This window comes from Passer montanus, unplaced genomic scaffold (genome assembly GCF_014805655.1).
Source record: "Passer montanus isolate IOZ18808 unplaced genomic scaffold, ASM1480565v1 scaffold13, whole genome shotgun sequence".
Classification (NCBI taxonomy): Eukaryota; Metazoa; Chordata; class Aves; order Passeriformes; family Passeridae; genus Passer; species Passer montanus.
In genome coordinates, this window is record NW_024359832.1 from 13,978,398 (window position 1) to 14,001,437 (window position 23,040).

Consider the following 23,040-nt stretch of genomic DNA (forward strand, 5'->3'; position numbering starts at 1 on the left):
CAGATAGAATGCCTGTCATTTCTTTAGCACTCTTGACTTTACCAGCTGCAAATAGGGAAAAAATAAAAAATCTTCCTGCAGTTTGGTAACCAGAATTCACCACAGTCTTGACTTATAATTCTTGTTTCTGCCTATGGTACTTAGATTCTTTGTTAATTATTTATTAAGTACTGTAACTAAGGACATAAGATACTCCAGGCATACTGGAGGAATTCTGGAGGATCGTCTCTGTCTGCACTTATGGAATTTACCACACTTACTGCTTCCACAGCCCACAGGTATTCTTGGTCAAATGGCCACAAGTGAGACATCACTTACATAATTTCCACAGCACTGCCTGCTGCTGGAAGGAAATGTACACTATAATATCCACCTTTGTTTTCCTCTTACAGAATTTCCAACAGTATCATTTTCTGCTCACATATTCTGCTAAAAATACAAAGTAACTCATGTGAATGGAGATCAGGTTCACCTTAGCTGCAGAGACAGGGAGAAGGTAGCAGGAGGGGGCTGCCAGGCAGCACGGGCCCTCTGGCACAGGGTGAGGGGACATACGTGCCACCCTCCCAGGCTCCAATTTCCTGCAGCAGTCTCCCTGCCAGCCTGCACTGCAACTGCGCTGCTGCCCTGAGGGAATGAGGATCTCTGAGCTTGCCTTCATAATTGTCAGGAAGCTAGGAAATCAGATGCCTGTAGATTATAAACAAAATCTGACAGATTATATTCTTTGCCTCTTACATAAAACTGCATATAAATTTAGACTGGGTAGAAACGAATTAGGAAAAACCTGAAAATCAAAAAGAACTTGTGAAGTGTTTGAGCCACCCTGACATTTGGCTAAATTAAGATACTGTGCCTCCCCATACTGAGCTATTTTAAACCAAACTACTTGGCTCTGCTAAAAGCACTCTTCTTCCACTTCACACTATTGTTGAAGCAAAATACATCAGAATTATTTCTAGGTAATTCAGTTGAGAAGAACACTATCAGAAGAGTTAGCTTTCATGGAACAAAAAGTATTATTCAAATTATTGAGGTTTCAGGTCACATTTCACTACACTTATGATTGTTGATTGAAAACATAGTCATGTCAGCTGAATATCACATCGAGACCAATATGACAAAAATAAACACCAGCAGTATAAAAAGGGCAGAGAGGTGATCAAGTTGTCCTCACTTTATTCTCATAACTTTTTACTCCAGAGCATTCAGGACTTTACATTTAAAAATAGGCAGAGCAGGTGTGAACAGGTGTATATGTGTGCATGCTGGAAAAAGGAACTACTCTGAATTAGAGTTCAGCTTCTGTCAGATACAATGACTGAAATGCATGCAGCAAAAAGAAAAAGTAGGTTAGTAGGAGGAGAGAGTATATTAACTTCTATACAGGAATAAAGAATGTGAGGTAACTGAGTTCTTACGAGGTCCACAAAATGGGCACAGCAGGAAATACTGCCTTACTTTCAGTAGCTTCCACAGGTCTATCTGCAGAAATGCAGAAAACCTTGTAATGCTCCTGTACATGATGTTTTCATTTGCCACAAGTAGTTGGATATTAATAGGTTTACACAGCATTTTGGCACCCAACAGGACTCAGTATTAAATGATATACATATTGTTTCATCTGAAACATTTTCTCCCTCAAATTCACATCTGGAGACAGCTGTTTTTGTACTACTGCTAGTATAAATATGAACGGTTGAAACATTTTCACTCTATATTTGTGAACTTACCCAGGCTTGAATGAGTTTAAGGAAAAGGGCAGATGCCTTTTGGACAGCATGATTTCTCCACATTTGGCACAGCTCTTGCATTAGACATTGCTAATCAGAGCATTTTCACATTTTCAGAGTGTTCAAGACATAGCACAGGCTCACCTGGCTGACAGTCACTACTTCAGTGTAATACATATCTGTAAATAGTGCTATTCGTATTCTTATAGATGTAGAAATTTTAAAAAAAGTCACGTTCATGCTTCTCCCTCCCTCTGGGAGTAACAAATAACCTTATTGTTTCTTGCTTTGCTGACACTCCTGCCCCTCAGCTCCCGAGGTGCCAGTCACACTGCTCTTTTGCACAGATTAAAACCATTATGTTATACTGAGAACAAACAATTCACACTCAGCTTGAAATCTGCTGCCTCTAAAAGTCTCAGGAAACCTATGCATCTAGAACTTTGCCTTGCTGTTGTTGATTTTTTTTTTTACTAGCTATATTAGCTGGTTAGCTATAAATCTTTACAGATCTTCCCAAGTTTTTTAAGCAAGTTTGAGACACTTTATTGAACAGGTATTAAAAAGAAATTGCTGTCATTGCTACTGAGTTGAAGTAATGGGAAAAGAGGAAAGAACATTAGAAATAAGAAAATACTGGAAGAGGTTCTGAGTGTGTTGTTTTTGACATAAGGCTATGTATTAAGTAATCTCAATTGTTTAAACTGAAGTTATCCTACTTAATATTTTAATTTTTTTCCAAGAGAGAATTATTTAGCACTTTCTACAGAGTGTTTGGTACCATGTGTAACTGCCAGCACTGACTGTGCTGCTGGAGTCAATTCCATGCAGAGGCTGGAAAGCAAAAGCTGGCCAGCTGGGATGCTTGGCTTGTGGCTGGAAGTTGCCTAAGAGGCTCATGGCTGGTGAATGGTATTGAGCTGTTCTCTGGAGCTCACACACAGGGCAGCAGGTAGCACACAGCAGCCCTGATGATAGCTGGGACACCTGGCAGCCTCTCACACACTATCTCTGCAGCCTGTGGCCCAAAATGTGTCATGATATGATCTGCTGTGGGCAAACAGAAGATTGATCACAATTGCTTGGCTTTAGCTATCTGAGATGTGACTCAGGTACCTTTAGCTACGAGGTGTTACAGACACCTTTCTTACTACTCTGGTGGCTACTGTAAACAATAAAACATGAAACAAAACAAAAAATGAACAGGATGTTCAAAGAACTAATCAAAAAACTAAAGTTACAGCACAGATAGGAAACAATTTTGAGGCATAACACAGCCCAGATTTTTAAAGGTCTGTAACTTCTGATTTCAGTACTTCTGTACTTTCAGTACTTTTTTGTGTCTGAAACAGACACAAAAATCCTTCAGGCTGGAGCCTAAACCCACCTGTGATGTAGGCAAACCCAAATACATGTGCAATATAAAGAGATTTGCATTGAACCAAATTAAAGATTATTACAGGCAGGGAAACAAGACAAATAAGCAACTACAACATATTTTAAATACTTTATCTTTCAAACATACAACATGACACAGTTGCATCAGGGATTGAAAGGATGTAAATCTATTATGGACCCTTAAATCAGATTCACTGAGATAACAGGAACATCCTCTCCAAGATTCCTGGCAACCATTCTATACAAACACAAATAAATAATAAAGAAGCTAACACAAAATGTGCAAAAAATAGCTACATACAATTATTCTCAGTAGAATGACTACTTTTTTTCTGAAGATTTATGTGTTATCCTGGTAACTGGATGTCCTGGTGGTTTAGAGAAACCTCTAGCTGAAGCACTGGAATTCACACAAGTAACCCAAGAAACCTCCAGGATGGCATCTGCTGTCTCCTCAGTGTTTTCTGAACCCTGTATCCGAGTTCACTGCAAGCAGGCCAGTGTCTGACTTGGCAGGTTCTTATCTGAATTTGATATACCATAAATCACATTGTGGTGGAAAAACTGTGGAACTTTCTAGACCTGTTATTTCTGACTATTTGCTATCCAGTGGCCAGGAAACAGCCAGCTGAGGAACAGCTGTGCAGATGATGAAACAATTGATATTATGTAGTAAATTACTGCAGGCAAGTATGCACCCAGAATCTTGCTGTACCCTAGTTTTTAAGTTTAGCCCAAATACTGGACCACTTATAAAAGTGAGTTTACTTTCCCACTGCCTTACCTATTGCATCTCGTATTAAGTGAGCAATCTAAGATCTCTCCACTTGAATTTATGTTTCACCTTCCCAAACACAATAATCAGTCACTTAGTTTCCAAGGTCAGATGCTAGGATGGCTTTATAAACAAGTAATGATGTATGCTTAGTCTCATTTTTCTTTCTGAAATATGTGAACAGGAAATATTTTTCTTGGTTTAATTCTGGAGAATAAAGATAAGAGGAAATAGCAATGAACTTCTAGAAAAAGAAAATGAAGGATAAGGCTTTCTAGCAGCAGTGGGATAATTTTTGATATTAAAACAAGCCAGTATCTAGTATGCAAGGTTTTAATATGAAGGTTTTGCAGTCCTAAAAGCAGGATGAAACTGCAGTTAGAAATCAGCTGAAGCGAAATGTATAGTCAGCTAAGTCAAACAGAGGATATGGATTCAGTTGATTAACTCAGTACACTAAAGCAAATCTGAACAAAAAGCCTGCAAAAGAAACAAACATGAGCTTGTTCCAGTTGCCTCCTCTGTCTGAAGATATAGGTCCTCTTTGTGCTGCTGGTGCAGATCTGAAGAAGAGAAAACAAACAGGATGTTCACAGCACAGAGCTGAGTTAGGATTCTTTTAAATATCAGGGGTTTGTTGCCAAGGGTGAAGTTTGTGGCCCAAGTGCTAAGCTAGAAGTTTCTTTATATGAGCCTGCCAACAGATTCCCTTTGGCTGTCATGTTTCTATAAACAGAATATCTTTGCAAAACCCTGGGAACTCTTCTTTCTACATTCACACAAGTGCCTTCTTGTTTCTCTACATCCATTTGCTGTATCTGGCCTTATGCTTGTGATTTTATAGTGTTCTTCTAGACAGCAGTGGTCCTGGAGGAGTGTGTTTTCACAGCACTTGGTGCAATAGTACCCAGATCCACTTCTGTTTCTCCCTGACATTGCAATAGTGCAAGTAATCCATGCCACCACCACTAACAGCTTGCATCTGGCTTCCTTCCTGCTCACATTTGTAAGCCATCTCTGCCATCTAGTGGGTATTTTTTACTCACAAGTTTTTTTCTAACATCAGGGTGTCACCTTAGCCTTCAGCTGAAGTCCAAATTTGACTGAGCAGGAACATCGTTCAAGTCTGGAGAGGAGTTAAGGGGCACCACCACCACACAAGAAACCCCAGGTACATTACAGCACCTTCTAGGCCATCCTTCTGCTACCCTGGCCCAGCTCTCTCCTGTGCTATGCCCATGTAACAGGAGTTGTGGTGACATAAAAAGTCATTATTGCCCAACTCTGATGCTTTTGGGCTCAGGACATTATTCACTGGAGGCTGAGAGGGCAGCTATCAGCCCTGTAATAGCAAACAGCCCTGGTGAAAGGGGATGCATGAACCCCTGCATGCTGTTCCACTGTCTACTATGGAAGTATGAACACTGACAGCACCTACTCTGCAAAGGAAACTTTTCCTAACACATACCCACTCCAACAGTGGTACCCCTATTGACCAGCCCCCAGTCAGTTAATGGACCATCACAGAACGCAGAAAACTTACCTAAGAAGGTAATCATCAAATCATTTATATGCATTTACTTAGGGCTCCTTCTGAAAAGGCAGCTATGGAGGTGGTGTTATTTACTGCAGAGAATTGAGTGATTTTGGGAAGAATGTAAGTATTCATTGGCTTATAGTGTTTAAATTATTTAAATTTCAGGGAGAGGAAATGATAGTTTTGCATTCAGATTGGGAAACTCTATTGTGATTTGGGATATATAAGAAATTAACTTATATATCCCCAACTTATTACAGTGGCATGCATAGAGAATGGAATAGAGTGCTCATGAAGGAAACAAGCAAGGAAACTTTTCCTAAGGAGGATGAGAACAGCTGAGTTGCTCTGGAGTTACCCCAGGAGAGTGTGAGACTGGTGTTTCAAGTACACCAGGGATTATGTTACTCTGAGTACATGGATGGGAAGGAAGGGGCGGCTGCTCCCCTGATTACACACTGCAAACGCCATGCAGCAATACTGCACAACTGCAGCCTCGCCCTTAGCTGAAAGGAAAAACACATTAATGGTTTCCAAAAACCTTCTCATCCAGGTTTCCTCAGCTGAGTAACACACACACATCACAAAACTTTGAGGAAAATTATTTAAAACCTGGGAGAGGAGAAAAATCTTCTGTCAAGTGCTCAATAAAACATTGTATTTTTCAAAGTCTTGTGCTTTTTCTTCCAGTTTGTTAATACTGTCACTATGTTCACAGCTATTATTTTGAAGGGGATAACTGTATTTCCATTTGACACGTTGTCCTGGGGTGACCATTCAATTTTAGAACAAGGAAACCCTATTTTATTCCACTGTGCAAGGGCATTTTGTAACCAAAGCCCTAACAGGAAGTCTGTTCTATGAACTACTGCCTAGAGGTCTGGAGCTATCAGTGGTATTTATAAACCCACCATTTTCATAACAATTATATGCTGGTGCTAGGATATAATTTGCATGCAAGAATACATGTTGCATTGCAAGGTGAGTAACAGTTTGCAGTGACCAGCAAGAAGGGGGAATACTCACTTTCTCTGTAAGTGTGTACCAAGAACTGGACACATGTTAGAGAAGGTGATGTCCACCTCCTTTTCTGTACTGCATGAAGCACTACAGCCCCTCCCAGAGGCAGGCAAGCTGGGGCTGCACCCCTCTGCTGCCATAACCAGGGACAGCAAATCAGGACCTTCATAGCAGAAATTATCATTGCAATACCACACAGGTATTAACGCACAAAAATTTGCATGTGCTTGAATAGGGAAGAAAGGACAGTAAGAAATAAAGCATGGATTATCCATAAGAAGAATATAACCACAAAACAGTGTTTATGTATCGATACATTCTACAGCATTCCAAACAGTGAGGAAGTTCTCATTCAGATGTTCAAGTATCTCATGTGTACCTATATAAGCAACAGCATATAGATTATGAAACATAGTAAAAATTGAAAACAGTAATCTTTACTGTAAATTCACTGAAATACATAATAAATTAATTTAATGCTCCTCATATAATATAGATAAATATGGATAAGCAAGGAGTTTGGGAGCAATGTTTGCTAATTAAGAAGTTATATCTTGGATGTAAGCTGCATTCTTTGTAGATAACTCACTGGCCCAAGGTAAATACCAAAATATAGAGATTAAGTCCCACACAAAATGGAAGATTTAAAGAAAAGTTCCTCAAAATTTAGAACTGAAAATTCCAGTAGTTGGATAAATGTGCTTTAGATCTGTTGCCATTTGATCTATACTTTGATTATTCAAGAAATGATATCAATGAAAGCAACTTCAAATTTGTAATAGATTTTATATCAGAACAGTGATATGTACAAACTTCACATCATCAGTGATATACAGTGTTACTGTGTGATCAATGAGAACCCATTAACACCTAATTTTGAACAGCAGGTGCTCACAGACAGCTGTGCATAATTTGTGAATAGAAACTGCTAATTCAATTCACAGTAACTAACAGATTCAAGACCACTGAGTATTGCATATGGAGAATATACAACAGGTGGTAGAGGTGGGATCTGTTGACTGCTGCCTAATTTATTCAGTTGTAATGACACTGGAATAGGTTGAGCTTCTTTTACTTACGATGCAAGGGCACACTTAGAATCATCAGGACTATCCAGGCAGAGTAAGAACATTACAGACCTGTGAAAATACTATCTTATTTAGCACCTTTCAGGCAGACAACTGAGAAAAAAAAACATGAAAAAAATTAAACAAATTCACAGTACTATCATGTGTAAATCTTCCCTTCGTTAAATTTATCTTACAATCTGTGGGAATGACTAGAGCTGTGAAACCTATTGTGAATATAACTGGTAATTCTGCAGACATTCAATAGTGTTTTTAACTACTGTTTAGATTTTAAATCCAAGTAAATGAGGCCGTCTTCTGTGTCTGACATTGAGTAAGTACAATGTTCCACTCAATCATACAATAAGACATAGTGTTTTGCTCAATAAACAACCAAAAAATGCCAAGTCTGAAAACTGTGACATCATCCCTCCTGAAGACATGACATTAATGGCACTTCAGTATTGCACAGCAAGAATCAAAATAGATAAGGTACTTCTGCAAATACAGCATAATAATAAAAGATTTTCACTTACTTGTAATTGTCAGTGCAAGTGACATCAAAACCAAGAGTTTTCAGCCTGGTTTCTAATGTCTTTACACTATTAGTTCCACAGGAATCTCTGTGAGGAAGGATTTCAATATTATTGCAAATCTTTTGTTATATAATTTCTTTTCATTGAACTTGATGGAATTAGTAAAGTAAATCCCCATTACTTTGCCTCTTCTGTATTCCATAACACCTCCAGAAGAATGGTGTACATTGCTCTTCATGCTTCATTTGCTTACATTACTGTTGTTTCATAATTTATCCTTTTTACAGTTTACAGAGTCTGGAAGATTAGGTTCAGCCAGTGTAGCATTTTTAGATTCTATTCACTAATAATCCCACATTTAATATTTGACTAGACAGAAAAAGACCTAAATAATTTTGTAAAATAGTGTTTTGTTTGTAATATTCTTTGGCAACTATTTAGGTAAGTTGATGCCATCTGTCTTTACAGAATAAGTTCATTTTAATAAATGAGTATTATACTTGCTGTTAGAAGCTTGTTCTCTCTATTGAATATTGAATAATAGAAAAATACAGAGAGAAAAAACCCAGAAACAATCCTCAACACAGCTCCTGTTTCTAGCACTGATTTTTTAATTTGTAGTCCAATTAGTATAAGAAAGTTTACAGAATCTACTGAGACTTCTAAACTTGCACCAACATAAAGTCTTAAGGCCAGTGATACTTATCTGCTGGTCAGTAAACACCCATGACTAAAGAAATCATATGGAGACCAACAAAGTAATTGTAGAAAACAATTAATAAAAATATACAATTATTCCCATGCATCCATTTACTGAAACATAAATTACAATGCAGTGCTTGTCTTAGCTTTTCTTTGTAAAAAGGGAAATTTTTGCAAAGATTAGCTGTATGTTTTTTCCCTCCCAGAGGGCATGATTCTTTGATTTAGAGAGACAGGCTGAAAAATGCTAATCTGAACTATGCTATGTAGACTCCATAGCATTGTGGTAAAATACACAACATACAGCCCAAACTGTTTGGACTGATCAGTTTTGTTATATTTGTTTATTACTTATTTGTTTGTTTGATTTATTTAAATTACCAAAATTAGACACTTTGAAAGCATACATTTTATTACTGGATTAATTATTGAGAGAAAAAGAGCCATCCGTTGGTATTTGCCCACTTCTACAAATTTTCAAACAGTTAAGATAGGTGAAAATGAAAAAAATGCATATGGCAAGGTGAAATAAATATTACTCATCAGCGCTAAATCTGAAATTCAGATTGACTTTTAGAAAAACTGTTCATGCTCTATCTTGATTCAAGGTCTGAAATCCACACACACATCTAACCAAGAGTTGGCTGCAGATCTAACATTAGAATTCATTTATATTTTCTCTAATTCTACTCTCTGAGAATGGTAGGTTGTGTCTCCTGTGTTCATGAAAGCACCCAAAATATTTTGTTTTAAGAAGTATGCAAATATAATCAAACAGAAAGATAAGGCGAAATTTTAAAGACAGGTACAAAAGGGAGAAACTAATTTTTATTTTGAAGACATAACTTACCTATCTGGTCCTTCAATATCATCCACAACCCAAATGGCAACTTGTGAGATTTTGTCTTTCTGGAAATTAGGTATTTCATAATCTGCAAAGAAACTGATTCAAGAAAAACAAATTGAACTATAAAGAACATGAAAATTAAATAGTCCTTTTCCTCCTCTGTATTAACGAATTCACCTAAAAGTGAACAAAAATTAACTTTTAAAAATGCAAAAACAAATCCAAAAGCCTTTGATACTTCCTTATAATATCTAATCTAAGAAGATATGAAATGCAAAGGTTGATTTTAATGTCTCTAGATTGGTTTTTTTTTTTTTTTTTTTGGTGAGATGCTGGCATTTCAAAGCCATAGATTTCTAATGTTTTTACCAAGATGTGATGTAATGATTTCCAATCTTTTACAGGTTTTTTCACTCAGAAAGCTTGTAAAGGCTGTGTCCTCACTGAATGCCTGGTCCAAGTCTGGGCCTTGGTCTCTCCTCTAACTTGCTATTTGCCTATCATGTGTCTTCTTAAGTGTCTATATCAGCACTACAGTGTCTCTGAGCCCTTTTAAATGTTCTGAGATCTCCACAGATAAGAAGGGACCATTAGTTGCCACTTCCTGGGTGGGACCAGCAGTGACAATGTGGGTCTGTCATCCCGGGGCCTTCAGGCTCTGCAATGCAAGCACAGGACAAGTGCTGCTTGCCAGTCTGTTGGTTCATGAAGTCAGAAAATTATTTTAAATTTTTGGAGAAGTGGATCAGGAGGACAGATACCAAGAGTTGCTTTCTCTGCTCCAGTCTGGTATGGTGGTAGCTGACCAAAGACCAGTAGCAGCAACAGCAGGTTTGCCTTTCTCTCCAAGGCGTCCAAGCCTGTCTAATACATAGTGAAAATATAACAAAAAATAAAGATTCCAACTCATTTACTCAGTCATGCATATTCTATTGCCAGAAAAAAAGAAGCTTGCTCCCAGATTTGGAGAAATCTTTAACTAAAGATGTCAGAAACTGTAGAGGAACAATGTACAACTGACTTCAGTAAAACCAATTTTTGAACTGGCTTCTATCATTAAAGAAATCTGCCAACTAAATTCATACTGTGTGAATGAGCAAAGTTATTTTGCCATGAAATGAGAAGTAAATCTTAACTGAAATGATATCAGGTGACTTAATGATGATTTAAGTGTACAAACTTTAAAATCTAATAAACTTTGAAAGGGGCTTTGAAATACTTGTAAACAGACCAGAGAGATGGTTAGGAAGACAGGCAGATCTTTCCGATTACTTTCTGGTATTAATTATTCAATTTCCAGCTTTTTTCAAACATGATCTCTTAAACAAATTCAGTCATAAATGGAGCAGAAGATACACAGCAAAGAAAACAGATGGAGCAACTGGCTTTGCTTTCTCCTTGGCAGTGTGAGATCTAGTGGTGATTTCACTGGTTAAAATACCACTGGACTGGCAACCCAGGGAACTGGTGGAATTAATGTGTGTGTGAGGTGTTTTTGAAATAAGGAATCTGTAAATTAACAGAAATAAGGAATCAATTTCAAAAATAAGGAATCTATAATAGATTCTGGATATTGGCCTGCTGCCAGGTATTACCATCTGCAGAAGATTTGATCCCAGCTGACCATTTGACCAACCCAAAGAGACTGTTTAAGTCTTTGTGATTAGCTGAAAGCTGTGTACAGAGACGTTCTGGGGGACAGAAGTAAGTAGTTAGGAGGTGTTTTAGAAAAGATGGTTCTTGTTTCTCTCTTGTCCAAAGATAAAATTGCCTTTTCAATGGTAATTTTTAGTCCTCAGTGAATACACAGGAGGAGGATGTCTTCTATGGGTTTTTAAAAGATATAATTTTTCATCTGCCTTGACAGGACAGTTGCTGAGGTAATGAAGGATGCATTTCTTACCACAGGCAAGCAGTCACTACAGACACATAGTAAAAGTTCTAAAGGGTGTACTTTTAAAATAAATTTTGAATGTAAGCTTAGATGAGCTTCTGCATGGTGGTACACCTCTGAATCAAGAAAAATACACGTGTCCTTAATATAAAAGGAACTAAGAAGGAGAGGAAGCTCATCTTTGCCATTATCCTCCTCAACAAACTTTTTTTTGCTTTCTGAAACAATAATAGACCTCAGACTACACTGTTGGTCATGGAGAAATACATACTTTCCCTTTAGAACTTACCAAGTTTGCTGGTAGGCCTGACAAAAGCTACACTCCTTGTAACAATATCCTCTATTTGGATATGTCCCTGAGGAGAAATTTTGTTAACATTCATCTTTTTGAAGATGTACACATTTTGCCAGAGCATTCACCATGCTTGCCACAGCAGTTTGTAAAATGCAGGAGTTGAAAGGATCGTTCCCATCCACTACGTATTAATCCTTCAGCTAGGGACAATTAACATTTGTCCCCACAACTCAGCAGACTTTGATGTAACAGGTCCTTTCAGCTACCCTTCCCATGCTTTGTGCAGCAGAAGACCCAAGTAACTGGTTGACTTTTCTTTTTTATAGTCGTGCAGACTCTACACAGAAAATCACACCACACAGGCTCTACACAGAAATCAGTCAGTTCTCTTACCCTGGCTGTGGATAAGCTCCTCCCTCTGCAGAACCATTCAGCAAGACCTGTACCACCCCCGAGCTGTGCCGTGCATACTGCAATAGATAACAATGCTTTCAGATCTCACAGGTTGGTCATGTAACTTGGTATTTCATTGCAAACAACAGTAACCAAGGAAAGAATTTTACCGTGAAAACTATCAGAACTGCAAAAATAATACTGGACTGGCACCCTATCAGGTCACTGAAGTAAAAAGGACAGGAACCAAACAGGCCATGGTTTAATTAACAGAATTTTAACACATTATCTAGCTAAGGTGAATGTTAAGTTATCCATGCTTGAACACTGCAGCTAGTCTAAAACAGTGTATTTGTAACAGGGGAAATAATCCAGTAGAGTTACAGGTTTAAATCTGTTTTGAACTAGCAGTTCCTGAACCACCCTGGACACACTCGCAGATGTATGCAGTCAGCACTAATAAAATATTTACAGTGATCGAGGCCATCCTCCAGAAAGAATCCACTGCATTGTTTTCACACTCCGTCATGGTAGGGCAGGATTCATAGTCCAGGTCTGTGGGAAGGCATGTGATTTGTGCTATTAGAGAGACCATAATGACTATAAAAAGTGACTTTAGCAAGCAACTAAATATTTGTGCATCACTCACTGAACCCACAACCTATGTGTAACATAGCACTGAAAGCTGTTGTATTTTTTCAATAATTTTCCATCCTTTGTAGTTTACACACACAGTGGCATTCTGAGGATTCAGTAATTTGGCTGAAATGGTTCTAACTCTGTTCCTGGGATGCAGGGAGCTCCAGGTTCAGAAGACTAAGAAAGAGGTTTATCCCCAATGCAGGACCACTTAGATTTCACTGTGTGCTCCCCTGACTGCAGTGTTAAATAGTCACATGATACAAGAGAGAACAAGACAGTGAAGCCATCCCTGATTTTTCATGAGGTAAGAGCAAATTTGGTTTCTCCAGGACACAGTATTGGTCTCCATTGTGGTTTTACAGATAATAAATAATTAAATAGCCCTCATTGTCTTACCAGGGCTGTCTGCCTGCCCACACCAGTTCAGAAAATCTCCAACGAAGCCAAACAGAGTATCACCCACAGACATGTAACGACGTCCTCTGTCAGCAAAGCTATTGACCAGTAGCTGATTATTTTCCCAGAAAAGAGACTAGGAAAAAAAAAACATAGAGAAGAAATGTACCAACACTTGGGTGCAGACACAGTGAGATTATGGGGTATTGAAAACAGTTGAAAACATGTTTTGGTATTTCTTTCAAAATCAAGCTAATAACCAGAAATGTTAGCTACCCCTTTAAAGGAACAAAGTTTTTTAATTTTCCAGAGGTATAAATTCTGATCAAAAGTGACTTGAAGAACAGTAGTAGTTTGATGAGAAGGGATATGGTCCTATTTTAAATATAGTTAGGCCTAGCTTTGCCTGCCTCAGCAGACAGATTTAGGGGAAGAAGAAAAAAGGAAGATATTTATAAGCCAGATATATGTTACCAGAAATCTCTCACATTGCTATGTTGGCTTAGGGTGTGAAAAAACCCCATATGTCTAGATGTTATTTCTGTGTTTGTAGAACTCCTCATGGATTAAGCCATGTTGACAGTAGTATTTGTTGGTTTAGCTTGTGTCATTTAGAAATGAGGAATAATTGTGCTAGAGGAAAAACTGTATTAAAGCACAATACGTCTTTTGTACTTCCATGGTTCTTTGCAATTGCCAGCACATCAAACCCTTACTGTCCTCTGGCACAGAACAATGTCCTCTCTCATTTCTGCTTTTGCTTGTTCAGCGCGTCAATGTTTAACATGGCACTGCCATGAGACTTAGCTGTGAGGAGTAAAAGCAAAAAGTGATAGCAGGCACAGCATTTGCAACCAGAGCACCTAACTTAAGGAAAAGTAGAAGTGGAAGTTCAAGACCTACGGCAAAGCTCCCAGCACAACAGGAAAAATGGGGGTCTCTGTAGTGTGAAAAGAGAGACATTGCTGAGAAGTTACTGCATAAAATAAATGGAGCCAAACACATCAAAACATGCTATCAAGTCTGAGTCTAGTTTATAAACTACAGAGCAGTAAAAAAGAGTGACTCACAAATCAGTTACAGAATGATTCGTCAATTTTGAATGTGTCATCTGTTGTATGTCACAGGGCAATTAACATAAAAAAATTATTACCTTGTTAGGTGGAATCGTGTGAAATGTGAGGTTGATAAATAATTCATAATCCTCAGGTAGAATGCTGCAAGGATCCTTGTTAATAAATGCATTTTTAAATGCTTCCCATATCTGTGAACAATTCTTCTCACTGTAATTATTGAAACAAACAAATAGCAAAATTGTTTTTTCAAAGCTGAGCAAGAAAGATATTTGTTCCCAACTCCTTCAAATACCCCAATTAAAATCTGTATAAGGCTAAGGCAGAAAACTGAAGTCAGGGTGGTAAAACACTTGTAGCTCAGGAAGACCGTAGAGATCTTGTCTTCTGAGTCATAACTGCAGCACATAAGGAAGTAGTAGCAAGGAAAATATTAGCATTTACAGTGTGGAATTAGAAACACATTATGATTCAACAAAAATCTTAGTAGGTATGGTGTACACAGTGAGTTTGCTATTCAACACTGTAGAAATACTGAAGAAAAAGCTTTATCTGAAATTTCCCAGATTCAAAGAGCCATTTCAAATGAACCATAGCTAAATATCCAATGCTGCTGGAACACAATACTATTCTTAAAATTTCAGATTCAAATGCAGGTCAAGTTGCTAAAAAACTTCTATGGTAATGATTGTCACCCTGTTCTTGTAAGTTCTTCTAAGCCTTCTGATGTTTACATTTTTGTAATGGAGTTCTCATGCACTTTTATGTTGTTTTTGCATTCCTTTCTGGAGGAGGAAAAATTTGATGGACTGTTGGTTGACCAGTGTCATTGGAGAGGTGGCAATTTCATCCTCCCATCCAGGGTTACTTTTCAAATTCTATATATATCGAGGTCGAGAAATAAACTTCCTTCTTTTTACCCTGAAGGTTTCAGAGTGTGTGTCATTCATCTCATGTCCTGTTGTGACATAATGATGGTGACAGATGCCTTCAGCTTCTGGGCCCTGGGACTGTGCAGTTTTATCTTGCTGGAATCAGTACAGTGATCAGGGACTGTGTGACAGGGACACACTGTCACTATGCAGTAGTTACAAGAACTACAAGAATGTTGTTAGCATGCAACACTTCAAGTGTTGAAATAAGATGCTAGGCTGTGCACTCCAACATTTCCCTTCTGCCAGCTCTGTCTTGGGGACAATAAACTCCATGGAGGGACAAGACAGGCTGTCTACAGATGGAAGTCCTATCTCTTTGGACTTTCAGGATCTCACCTGTCACAGCTCTGAGCCTGCCAGGAGCAATTAAGAAGAGAATTTCTCTTTTCACCACTTTTCCACAGTACCTTCCCCACATAATGCTGTGACAATGTCTATACCAAGAACACTCTTCACAGGAGAATAATTATGCTATGTGCATACAGCCTTCCTGACATGAATAGCTGTCATTGCAAAGCCCTAGCTTGAACAACAGCAGTCCTGATAAATAAACAAAACTTTACCATTACAGTGTTTTGCTCATTTAGTATCATCCATAGACAGCATGGTTTCTGCTGGTACAGGTTCTTTAGGGAGCTGCTTTGTGACACTGAATGTCACAGACACTTTAAAGGAGCCCTTGTGATGACCTATGCAGGAAACAGACCACAGATTTTCTTACAGAAATCTCTGGGCATGCTTTCAACAACTATGTAAAAAATTCCCTATATACTGTAAGCACATATGGATCTTGACCTGGAAATTTTCAGTGATGCAACATGATCCTTGATCAGTAGTTTCAAGGTTTAAACAGATTTACTTAATAAAAGAATTTGGACTCTATTTCTGATTTCAAGCTGTTATACTTTGGCTTCTGACAATTGTATATACTTAGGTCTCATTTTGCTGAAGAGCTTTCTACTTGAAGCACTTACATTAGTACTTGTGGGTTACAATCAACCGAACTTTTAAGATCTTTCTTGACAGCTGCATCCATCAGTAATTTTCTGGTTAACTCACATATTGCTCTTTTTTTTTTTCATGACTTCTCACCCAGTTTTGAACAGCTTGTAAATCAAAAGGGTTATTCTATTATTCTGCCCTGATACTCTTAGCTGGCAAAACCACTTTTTGAAACTACAGGGTGGGGAAGGACTGCTTCAGGACAATTCCTTCTAATCTTAGTAGACACTAATAAGTCAGATTAATTTCACACTATTTAGTTAAAAAAATGGTTTTTAAAGCTTTCATGATATACTACAAATAAACAAATATGGACAAAAAGCATTATAGGAACATTTGTGTTATTTAGTGTACTCCTGTAAGGAAACGTCAAATATGATCTTAATTCAAATTCCTCACTTCTTCATGGCCACAGTGTTTTGTAAAATGCCTCTTTTTATTGCCATTTTGCATGCTCTATTTTAACACGTGGGAAAGTTTTTCTTATGTTCCTATAAACATCTTTATGTTTTAACTATCTTGCAGTATAAATACATGTTTTGCAAGCTTCCTTTAATTTAGCAAAGTATTTTTAGAAAAGTTGCACATAAGTTCAGAAGCAAAACCTATCCAGCTGGTCATGTCTCTGTAAAAGCTAGCCGGGGGCAACTAAGAAACAGACAATGAACAAAGGGCTATTAATAATTGTAATATCTATTTTGCAATAGATATTACAAGTGCAATTTTGCAATAGATCTGTGCAATGTGAAATTTCCATTTTGTTTGCATAACATTATTTGCTTGTAGACCTAAGGGAAAGAGAAAAATCCCCACATTATAAGAAATTAGTTGCGTAGCTCTTCTTTTAATAATGCCATTTTTGGTCTAAATTCAGGAAAGTAGTCCTAATGTCCTGCCTGGCTTTATGCTATCCTGAGCAAGAATGAATGAATACTTTGATGAATATGTTCAGACTTCTCCATTTTAAAATCATGTTGTGAAAATGTAACCAGAATTCAGTGAATCACAAAACTATCATAAACATGAGACGTATAGAAATGTTTTCCAGAATATTGCATTTATATCTCTAAAAGTCCAAATCAATTAACAATACAGTTCAAATTTCTACAGTAACTATCCTTTATGTTGCTCATTTTAGCATATTCTGTATTATTATTCATGTCCTGCTTCGGATATAGATCAAGGGGCATCTGTTAAGTCCTGCAGAAGCTCTACCTATCTAGAGCCTACTGCATGACCAGACTACCTACACAACTGTAAACTAAGTTCACATATTTTATATTATGTAATATATTGTAGGAATGTAGAAATCTACACTTAAAGTTTACTTCCACTTTCCATTGTGACATGTTTATAAATTTGCCAAACTTGAACTGAAATTCGTGCACTGTGTTATTTGCATTAGGATGATCCTTTTTCCTTCATAAAAAAACTTGAAAGAAAACACTTCTAATAGGTTAAGAGTATTATTGTGCAGAAGTATATTGTTTTGCCTTTGTTAAAAGCGAAAAATTTGTTTTAAGACCTGTATCTTCCTCTTTTGCAACAGGAACTGAAAATGGGAGGTTGGGGAATCGAGGTGATGTTTGCAATATCATCTAATCCTGTTTTAAGACAGCAATTCCATGCCACAGGAACTCAGACAGGGCCCCTCTGCAAATACCTCTTCACACTTTTAGGACAATTTTTAGTGACAGAATAAAGGGCTGAACTCTAGGAGATTGTCCTTCTTATTTTCTTCCTTTTTAGTGAAGCCATTGCAATGCAAGGAAGACAGAAAAGTGCTCATTTTAGCAAAGTGTGTGATTTACCTGCAGCTCTGTATAATTAACACAACCAATAGAAGCTCACAGATAATCCCACTGGAGCAGTTGATTAGCACTTGACTTGTCAGGTGGATGAGCTAAACAGGTTCCTTTAGTACCACAGGATAGCTGCAAAGTGAGGTGTTCCCCTTCTACATGACCTGATATAGGGGCATGCAAGGTAAAGCTGGTCTTCCCAGGACTGCTGTCAGATTTGGTACTTCCAAAACACCATCCCTGCCATTTCTGTGTGTTGTTCTCCTTTCAGAAAGTATTGGGGGGTGGGGTGGGCAAAAAAAGTGAAATAAAGAACTGAAGAATTAAGTCATGCCTCAGTTACTGTACTTTACTTAAAATATTACATCCAAGAAAGTAATATTGTTATTTCCAGACAGCTACAAGAATGTTGGCTTCAAAAGGATTACTTTCATGGCTAGAAGATAACATCAAGCTTCTGATTAGCACCCATTTTGTACAGAACATAAAAAACTAATCCAGAAACAAGCAAAACTTACCCAACAGCAGGGTTCACAATTCTAACATAATCATAGCATCTTCCAATGACAATACTTTCCAGGTTTTGAGTAGTACCTTCACCTTTCCATTTCTTTCCCTGCACTCCTGAGAAGCTGTTCATACACAGAACAGAGACAAATAAAAGAGGAAAAAAAAGGCTCATCATCATGAATTCTTGACAATCCAAATTCTTGACAGAAAAAAAAAAAAAATGGAGTTCAATGATACAATTTAAATGGAAACCTGCAGTCTGAACGTGTAATATTTTCAGTACTAACTACAGCTCAGTACACAAGACAAGGCGGAAAAAAAAACCTTGCTGGAAACTATAACCTAACTATTTCCTGCAACGATTGCAGCACAGGGATACATCACTTCCTCGTGTCTAAACTATTCCCCCACTTCAGAAAATCGAGAAACTTTGAAGGCCACCTGGTGATAACCGAAGAGAATTGCAGTATATCTCCGTAAAGCGAGGAAAAAACCCCTTAGCACTTGAATACTTAGGATGCCTTTGGTTGGCTTAATACTCGTTGATGTGCTACACTTCCCTAGACCATTAAAAATGCTTGCAAGCAAAACAAACCAAAACCTAAAATACGCAGTTACAGCAAGGACAGTGAAAATATCCAAGTCCTCGAGTTATCTTGTATCACACACAGGGGCAACATTAGTCAGTTCTTTTTCCATCTCTCCCCTGGACAGCGACAGTGGCATTTTGGTGTGATGATACGTGCATCATGTCTTTGTGAAAAAAACCTGCCTTGCAGTCATGAATCAATCATAACGAGAAATATAAGGATTACGACTTACATCCTGTGCACTGAACAAATGTCTTCAACTTCATGTCTTCATGTCTTCAAAGAGCTGTCATTCTCCTCCAGGCTCTTTTCCCTTAAATACTCTGTTAGAACATCAAAAGGCACCAATCAATCTAATCTTCAGAATATTCTCTGATACACCCTGCTGCAAATACAACCACACTGGGGTTGTTTTCCTTTAAAAGATAAATTCAACCTCCAAGTATTTTGTATGCAACCTCCAAGTATTTTTGCACTCACATTTTTGAGGACCATGCTGGTTCTCTCTTTTTTCTCTTTTCTTTTCTTTTCTTTTTCCTTTCCTTTCCTTTCCTTTCCTTTCCTTTCCTTTCCTTTCCTTTCCTTTCCTTTCCTTTCCTTTCCTTTCCTTTCCTTTCCTTTTTTTCTTTTCTTTTCTTTCTTGTGCCTCAGTGAATATATAAATTTTTGTGTACATATTTATGTAGTGTTACACTTCTGTTGATGCACTGATACTCAGCTGCTGGTGGATTTTGCTGAAAGAAAAATCTTGCTAATCATTGAGTAAATTCCTGATGATGGATTTCTGCTATAAACATGATAAAAGATAGCCAATTGGTTTGCTACCTGCAGCAGAGTCTTCAGGAAAGCCAGATTTACACAGAAATGGATATTCAATGTTGTGCTCGATTTGGTGGAGACACAGGAAATGATGTACTTTACTCCTGTTGCTTCTCTAATGCTTTTTCTTCCTATTTCTCTTCCTAACCTCTCTATGTCCATGCTGATAGGGTGCCAGAACAATAATCAAATGTTTCAAGTCAATACTTTGGATTCAGAATTAGAGAGTGCAATATCCATGTAAGCCACTGAATATTTTCTTTTATTATTAACTTTGCTGCAACGAAATTTTGCTCAGTAATTTCAGAATCTAACAGAAACCAGAATGTGATGTGATCTTCTATACATAAATGTGCAGAAATTGGCACTGATTTTTTGCATTAAGGCTAGAACTTTTGCTTAAAATATGCAGTGTAAGTTAAGAAGTCACATAGACAGATACTCTCCAAGTACCTACTAGGTTAGGATGCAGCACCTTGGGGAAGAAGATGTGGCTTCCCTAACAGACAGATAAGCTGTCAAAACATCCCAGAGGAACTGGATCCAAGAGTTGTTGGGATCCCCATTTCAACTCCTGTCAAGATTTCTTTCCTCACTGGCAACTTCTAGAAACACAGCATCAGGCCAGAAGGGCCTCTATCTGACTCAGCACAGCCATTTTAAATTCGTGTTCCTAGTTTTGTCCTAAATATTCCACTTGAGGTCTAAATTAACAACTTCCAAGGTTCCAGTGGTTTGATAGCCTCGAGAGAAAAACCTTAGCTCTGGCCTGAACCTGTCTACTTTTAGCTTCCAGTCACTGAATCTCATAATATCTTTTTTTGTTACACTCATGAAGAATCCATCCTCAGAATCATCTCTCCATGTAAATTCTTGTAAAAAAATTACCAAGTCTATCCTTAAACTAGTCCATGAAAATTCGGTATTTTAGTCTCTTTATAATGTAATTTATTTTGTAGTAATTCACGAGTAATTCACTTGTAATTCACTGCCACAAACTGGCTGCCCATCTTGCCTCCTGAGGTCTGGCAATTCATGGTGGATGCAGACATGAGTTCCTCGCTCTCTCTCCTTTCTCTCCTAGAAGATGTTATTGCTCATGAAGAAAAGTCAGAAAATTGGCAGCATACCTGCTCTGGAGATACTGTATTTCATGAACTGAATATTAACCCAAAAAGACCCCCATGAAATTCAGCACATGTTTACATTCTGAACCCCAGAAGATGAGGAACCAACATGTTCTCTCCTGTTATTTCTATCAGATAGGAGTGGTAAGTTCCAGCAGTAGGAAGGTGTAACAGATGGTAACCTTAATCCTCTGTTACTACTCAAGCATGAATTTCTGAATAACCTCAATTCTCTATGACCACATGCTTTGGGCCTGGAAATAGGACCTCATATTCACAAGCTCCTCTGTAAGCAATGAACTTCAAACATTGTTTCTTAAGGGTTTGTGTCTTCAGTGCATAAGCCTAGCTACAGCAGTAACACAGGGTCTCACCTGCACCTTTGTGTGCCAGGGCACACTCCATGTGAAAGACACGCTCAAGCCCAAGCCCAGAGCTCTGCTCACTTGCCAAGCAGTAAACACAGCTGTGTGCTGGCTAGCCAGCTGTGTGACACCTGGGCTTTGCCCTCCTTTCTTCCCTCCCATGTAACTGCTTTTTTTTTTTCCCCACCCCGAAGTTATAAGAATTTAACCTTCTGAGGTTTGTACGTATTTGCAAACATGGCTAAGTAGGTCAGTGTATTCAAAAGTCCTTTGAGGAGGAAAGGATTCATGGAAAATGCCTAGTACTGCAATTGCTTAAGACTAATTTCCTTAGATAAAGAGATAGAAAGATTATTGTGCACAGTGTCAGCTAGGTAATGCTCACAACACGAGCTCTTCTGCTTAGTTCACTATTTACTGCTTTTACCAGCATTTTATTCCCAGCATTAGTATGTTGAGAAATACCAGACTAAAAAACTCACATGACTTTGCTGAAACTATTTCAACATATTTACAATGAATTGCTTACACCTATGACCTCGCTAGCTCTTAATACATTTAATATCTGCAACATAGACCTTGTACAGCTTTCAGTCAGAAGGGTCTGCTGCACTTATTGTGTGTTTGACAAAGTATTTTGGTGACATTTACTGAACATTGCAATGCTTGTCAACAGTTTTACAACACTACATGTTGGTTGACAGTTACAGCTTTTGTCAAATCGATGTGCAATCTCAACTTGGCCCAGTGTTCCTGTTTACTTTGAAAAGTTGCACAAGCAGATCAGTAGGACAGGCAGGTGTTTCTGGTCCATTTGCCTCAGATGTTAAACAAACACACTTCACTTTACTTGTTTGGCACAAATGCTGCAAAAGGCTGGGTGCAGATTCCGCACTGCAGCATAAACAAATAGTTTTCCTAGGACCTTTCTCGATGAGGTCACACTGCAAACCCTGTGTCCAGCTCTGTGCCCCTCAGTTCAGGAAGAACACTGAGCTGCTGGAGCCCGTCCCGAGAAGGGCAACAGAGCACAAACCCTGTGAGGAGCAGCTGAGGGGGCTGGCGGTGTTTAGCCTGACTCTCTACGAACACCTGAGGGGCGGCTGTAGACAGCTGGGGCTTGGTCGTTTCTCCCAGGCAAGGAGCAATACGACACATCCTACACTGCTCCAGGGAAGGATCTAGGTTGGACATTAGGAAGATTTTTTTCGCAGGAAGGGCGATTAGACATCGGGATGGGCTGCCCAGGGAGGTGATGGAGTCATCGTCCCGGAGGTGTTTAAGGAAAGGCGACGTGGCCTCAGTGCCAAGGTGCACGCCACGGGCTGGAGCCCATGGCCTCAGAGGTCTTTTCCAGCCTAACTCGTTCTGTAATGGTTTTTACATCCACAAGCTGCGACCTTGGCGTTGCCAAGGCACCGACTCCCAAGTCGCGCAGTGCTGCAGCTCACTTGGACGACCCGAGGGCAGTGCACCGAGCGGGATCGCTTCCCGCACCGGGAATTCCCGGCAGGAGCCGCCCGGCCCAGCAAGGCCCGGCTCCGCCGCCGCCCGCGGGAAGGGGCGGGGCCGGCCGCGCACG

At 38.7% G+C, this 23,040-nt stretch overlaps 2 protein-coding genes across 3 annotated transcripts in view; one reads left to right on the top strand and one right to left on the bottom strand.

Moving 5' to 3' along the window:
- Positions 1–1,162: 1,162 nt before the first annotated feature.
- On the bottom strand, positions 1,163–18,966 carry LOC120497359 (ADP-ribosyl cyclase/cyclic ADP-ribose hydrolase 2-like). Of its 2 annotated transcripts, none has more exons than XM_039698737.1 (9): positions 18,566–18,966; positions 14,389–14,518; positions 13,236–13,371; positions 12,670–12,752; positions 12,198–12,274; positions 9,619–9,711; positions 8,067–8,153; positions 7,543–7,602; positions 1,163–4,469 (listed from the first exon to the last, which is right to left on the bottom strand). In XM_039698737.1, exons 1-9 carry the CDS (start codon positions 18,733–18,735, stop codon positions 4,355–4,357), a joined length of 951 nt encoding a protein of 316 aa, XP_039554671.1. In that variant the 5' UTR covers positions 18,736–18,966; the 3' UTR covers positions 1,163–4,354. The 2 variants fall into 2 exon arrangements, with proteins under 2 accessions (XP_039554671.1, XP_039554673.1); XM_039698739.1 differs by having other exon boundaries at positions 1,163–6,842.
- A 3,747-nt stretch (positions 18,967–22,713) lies between these two features.
- Positions 22,714–23,040, top strand: part of FBXL5 (F-box and leucine rich repeat protein 5) — a 34,149-nt gene continuing 33,822 nt past the window's right edge. Inside the window, exon 1 of the mRNA XM_039698773.1 lies at positions 22,714–22,986. Within this exon, the coding sequence (XP_039554707.1) occupies positions 22,714–22,986 (273 nt within the window). The remainder of the gene's footprint in view (positions 22,987–23,040) is intronic.

Excerpts from the sequence above, each read along its gene's own strand:
- LOC120497359 (XM_039698737.1), bottom strand. The coding sequence starts at position 18,735 with ATGATGATGAGCCTTTTTTTTCCTCTTTTATTTGTCTCTGTTCTGTGT. Across the intron at positions 8,154-9,618 it reads GATATTGAAGGACCAGATAG|AGATTCCTGTGGAACTAATA; the intron begins GTAAGTTATGTC and ends CCTTCCTCACAG. Across the intron at positions 7,603-8,066 it reads ACTTGCACTGACAATTACAA|GTCTGTAATGTTCTTACTCT; the intron begins GTAAGTGAAAAT and ends GTATTTTCACAG.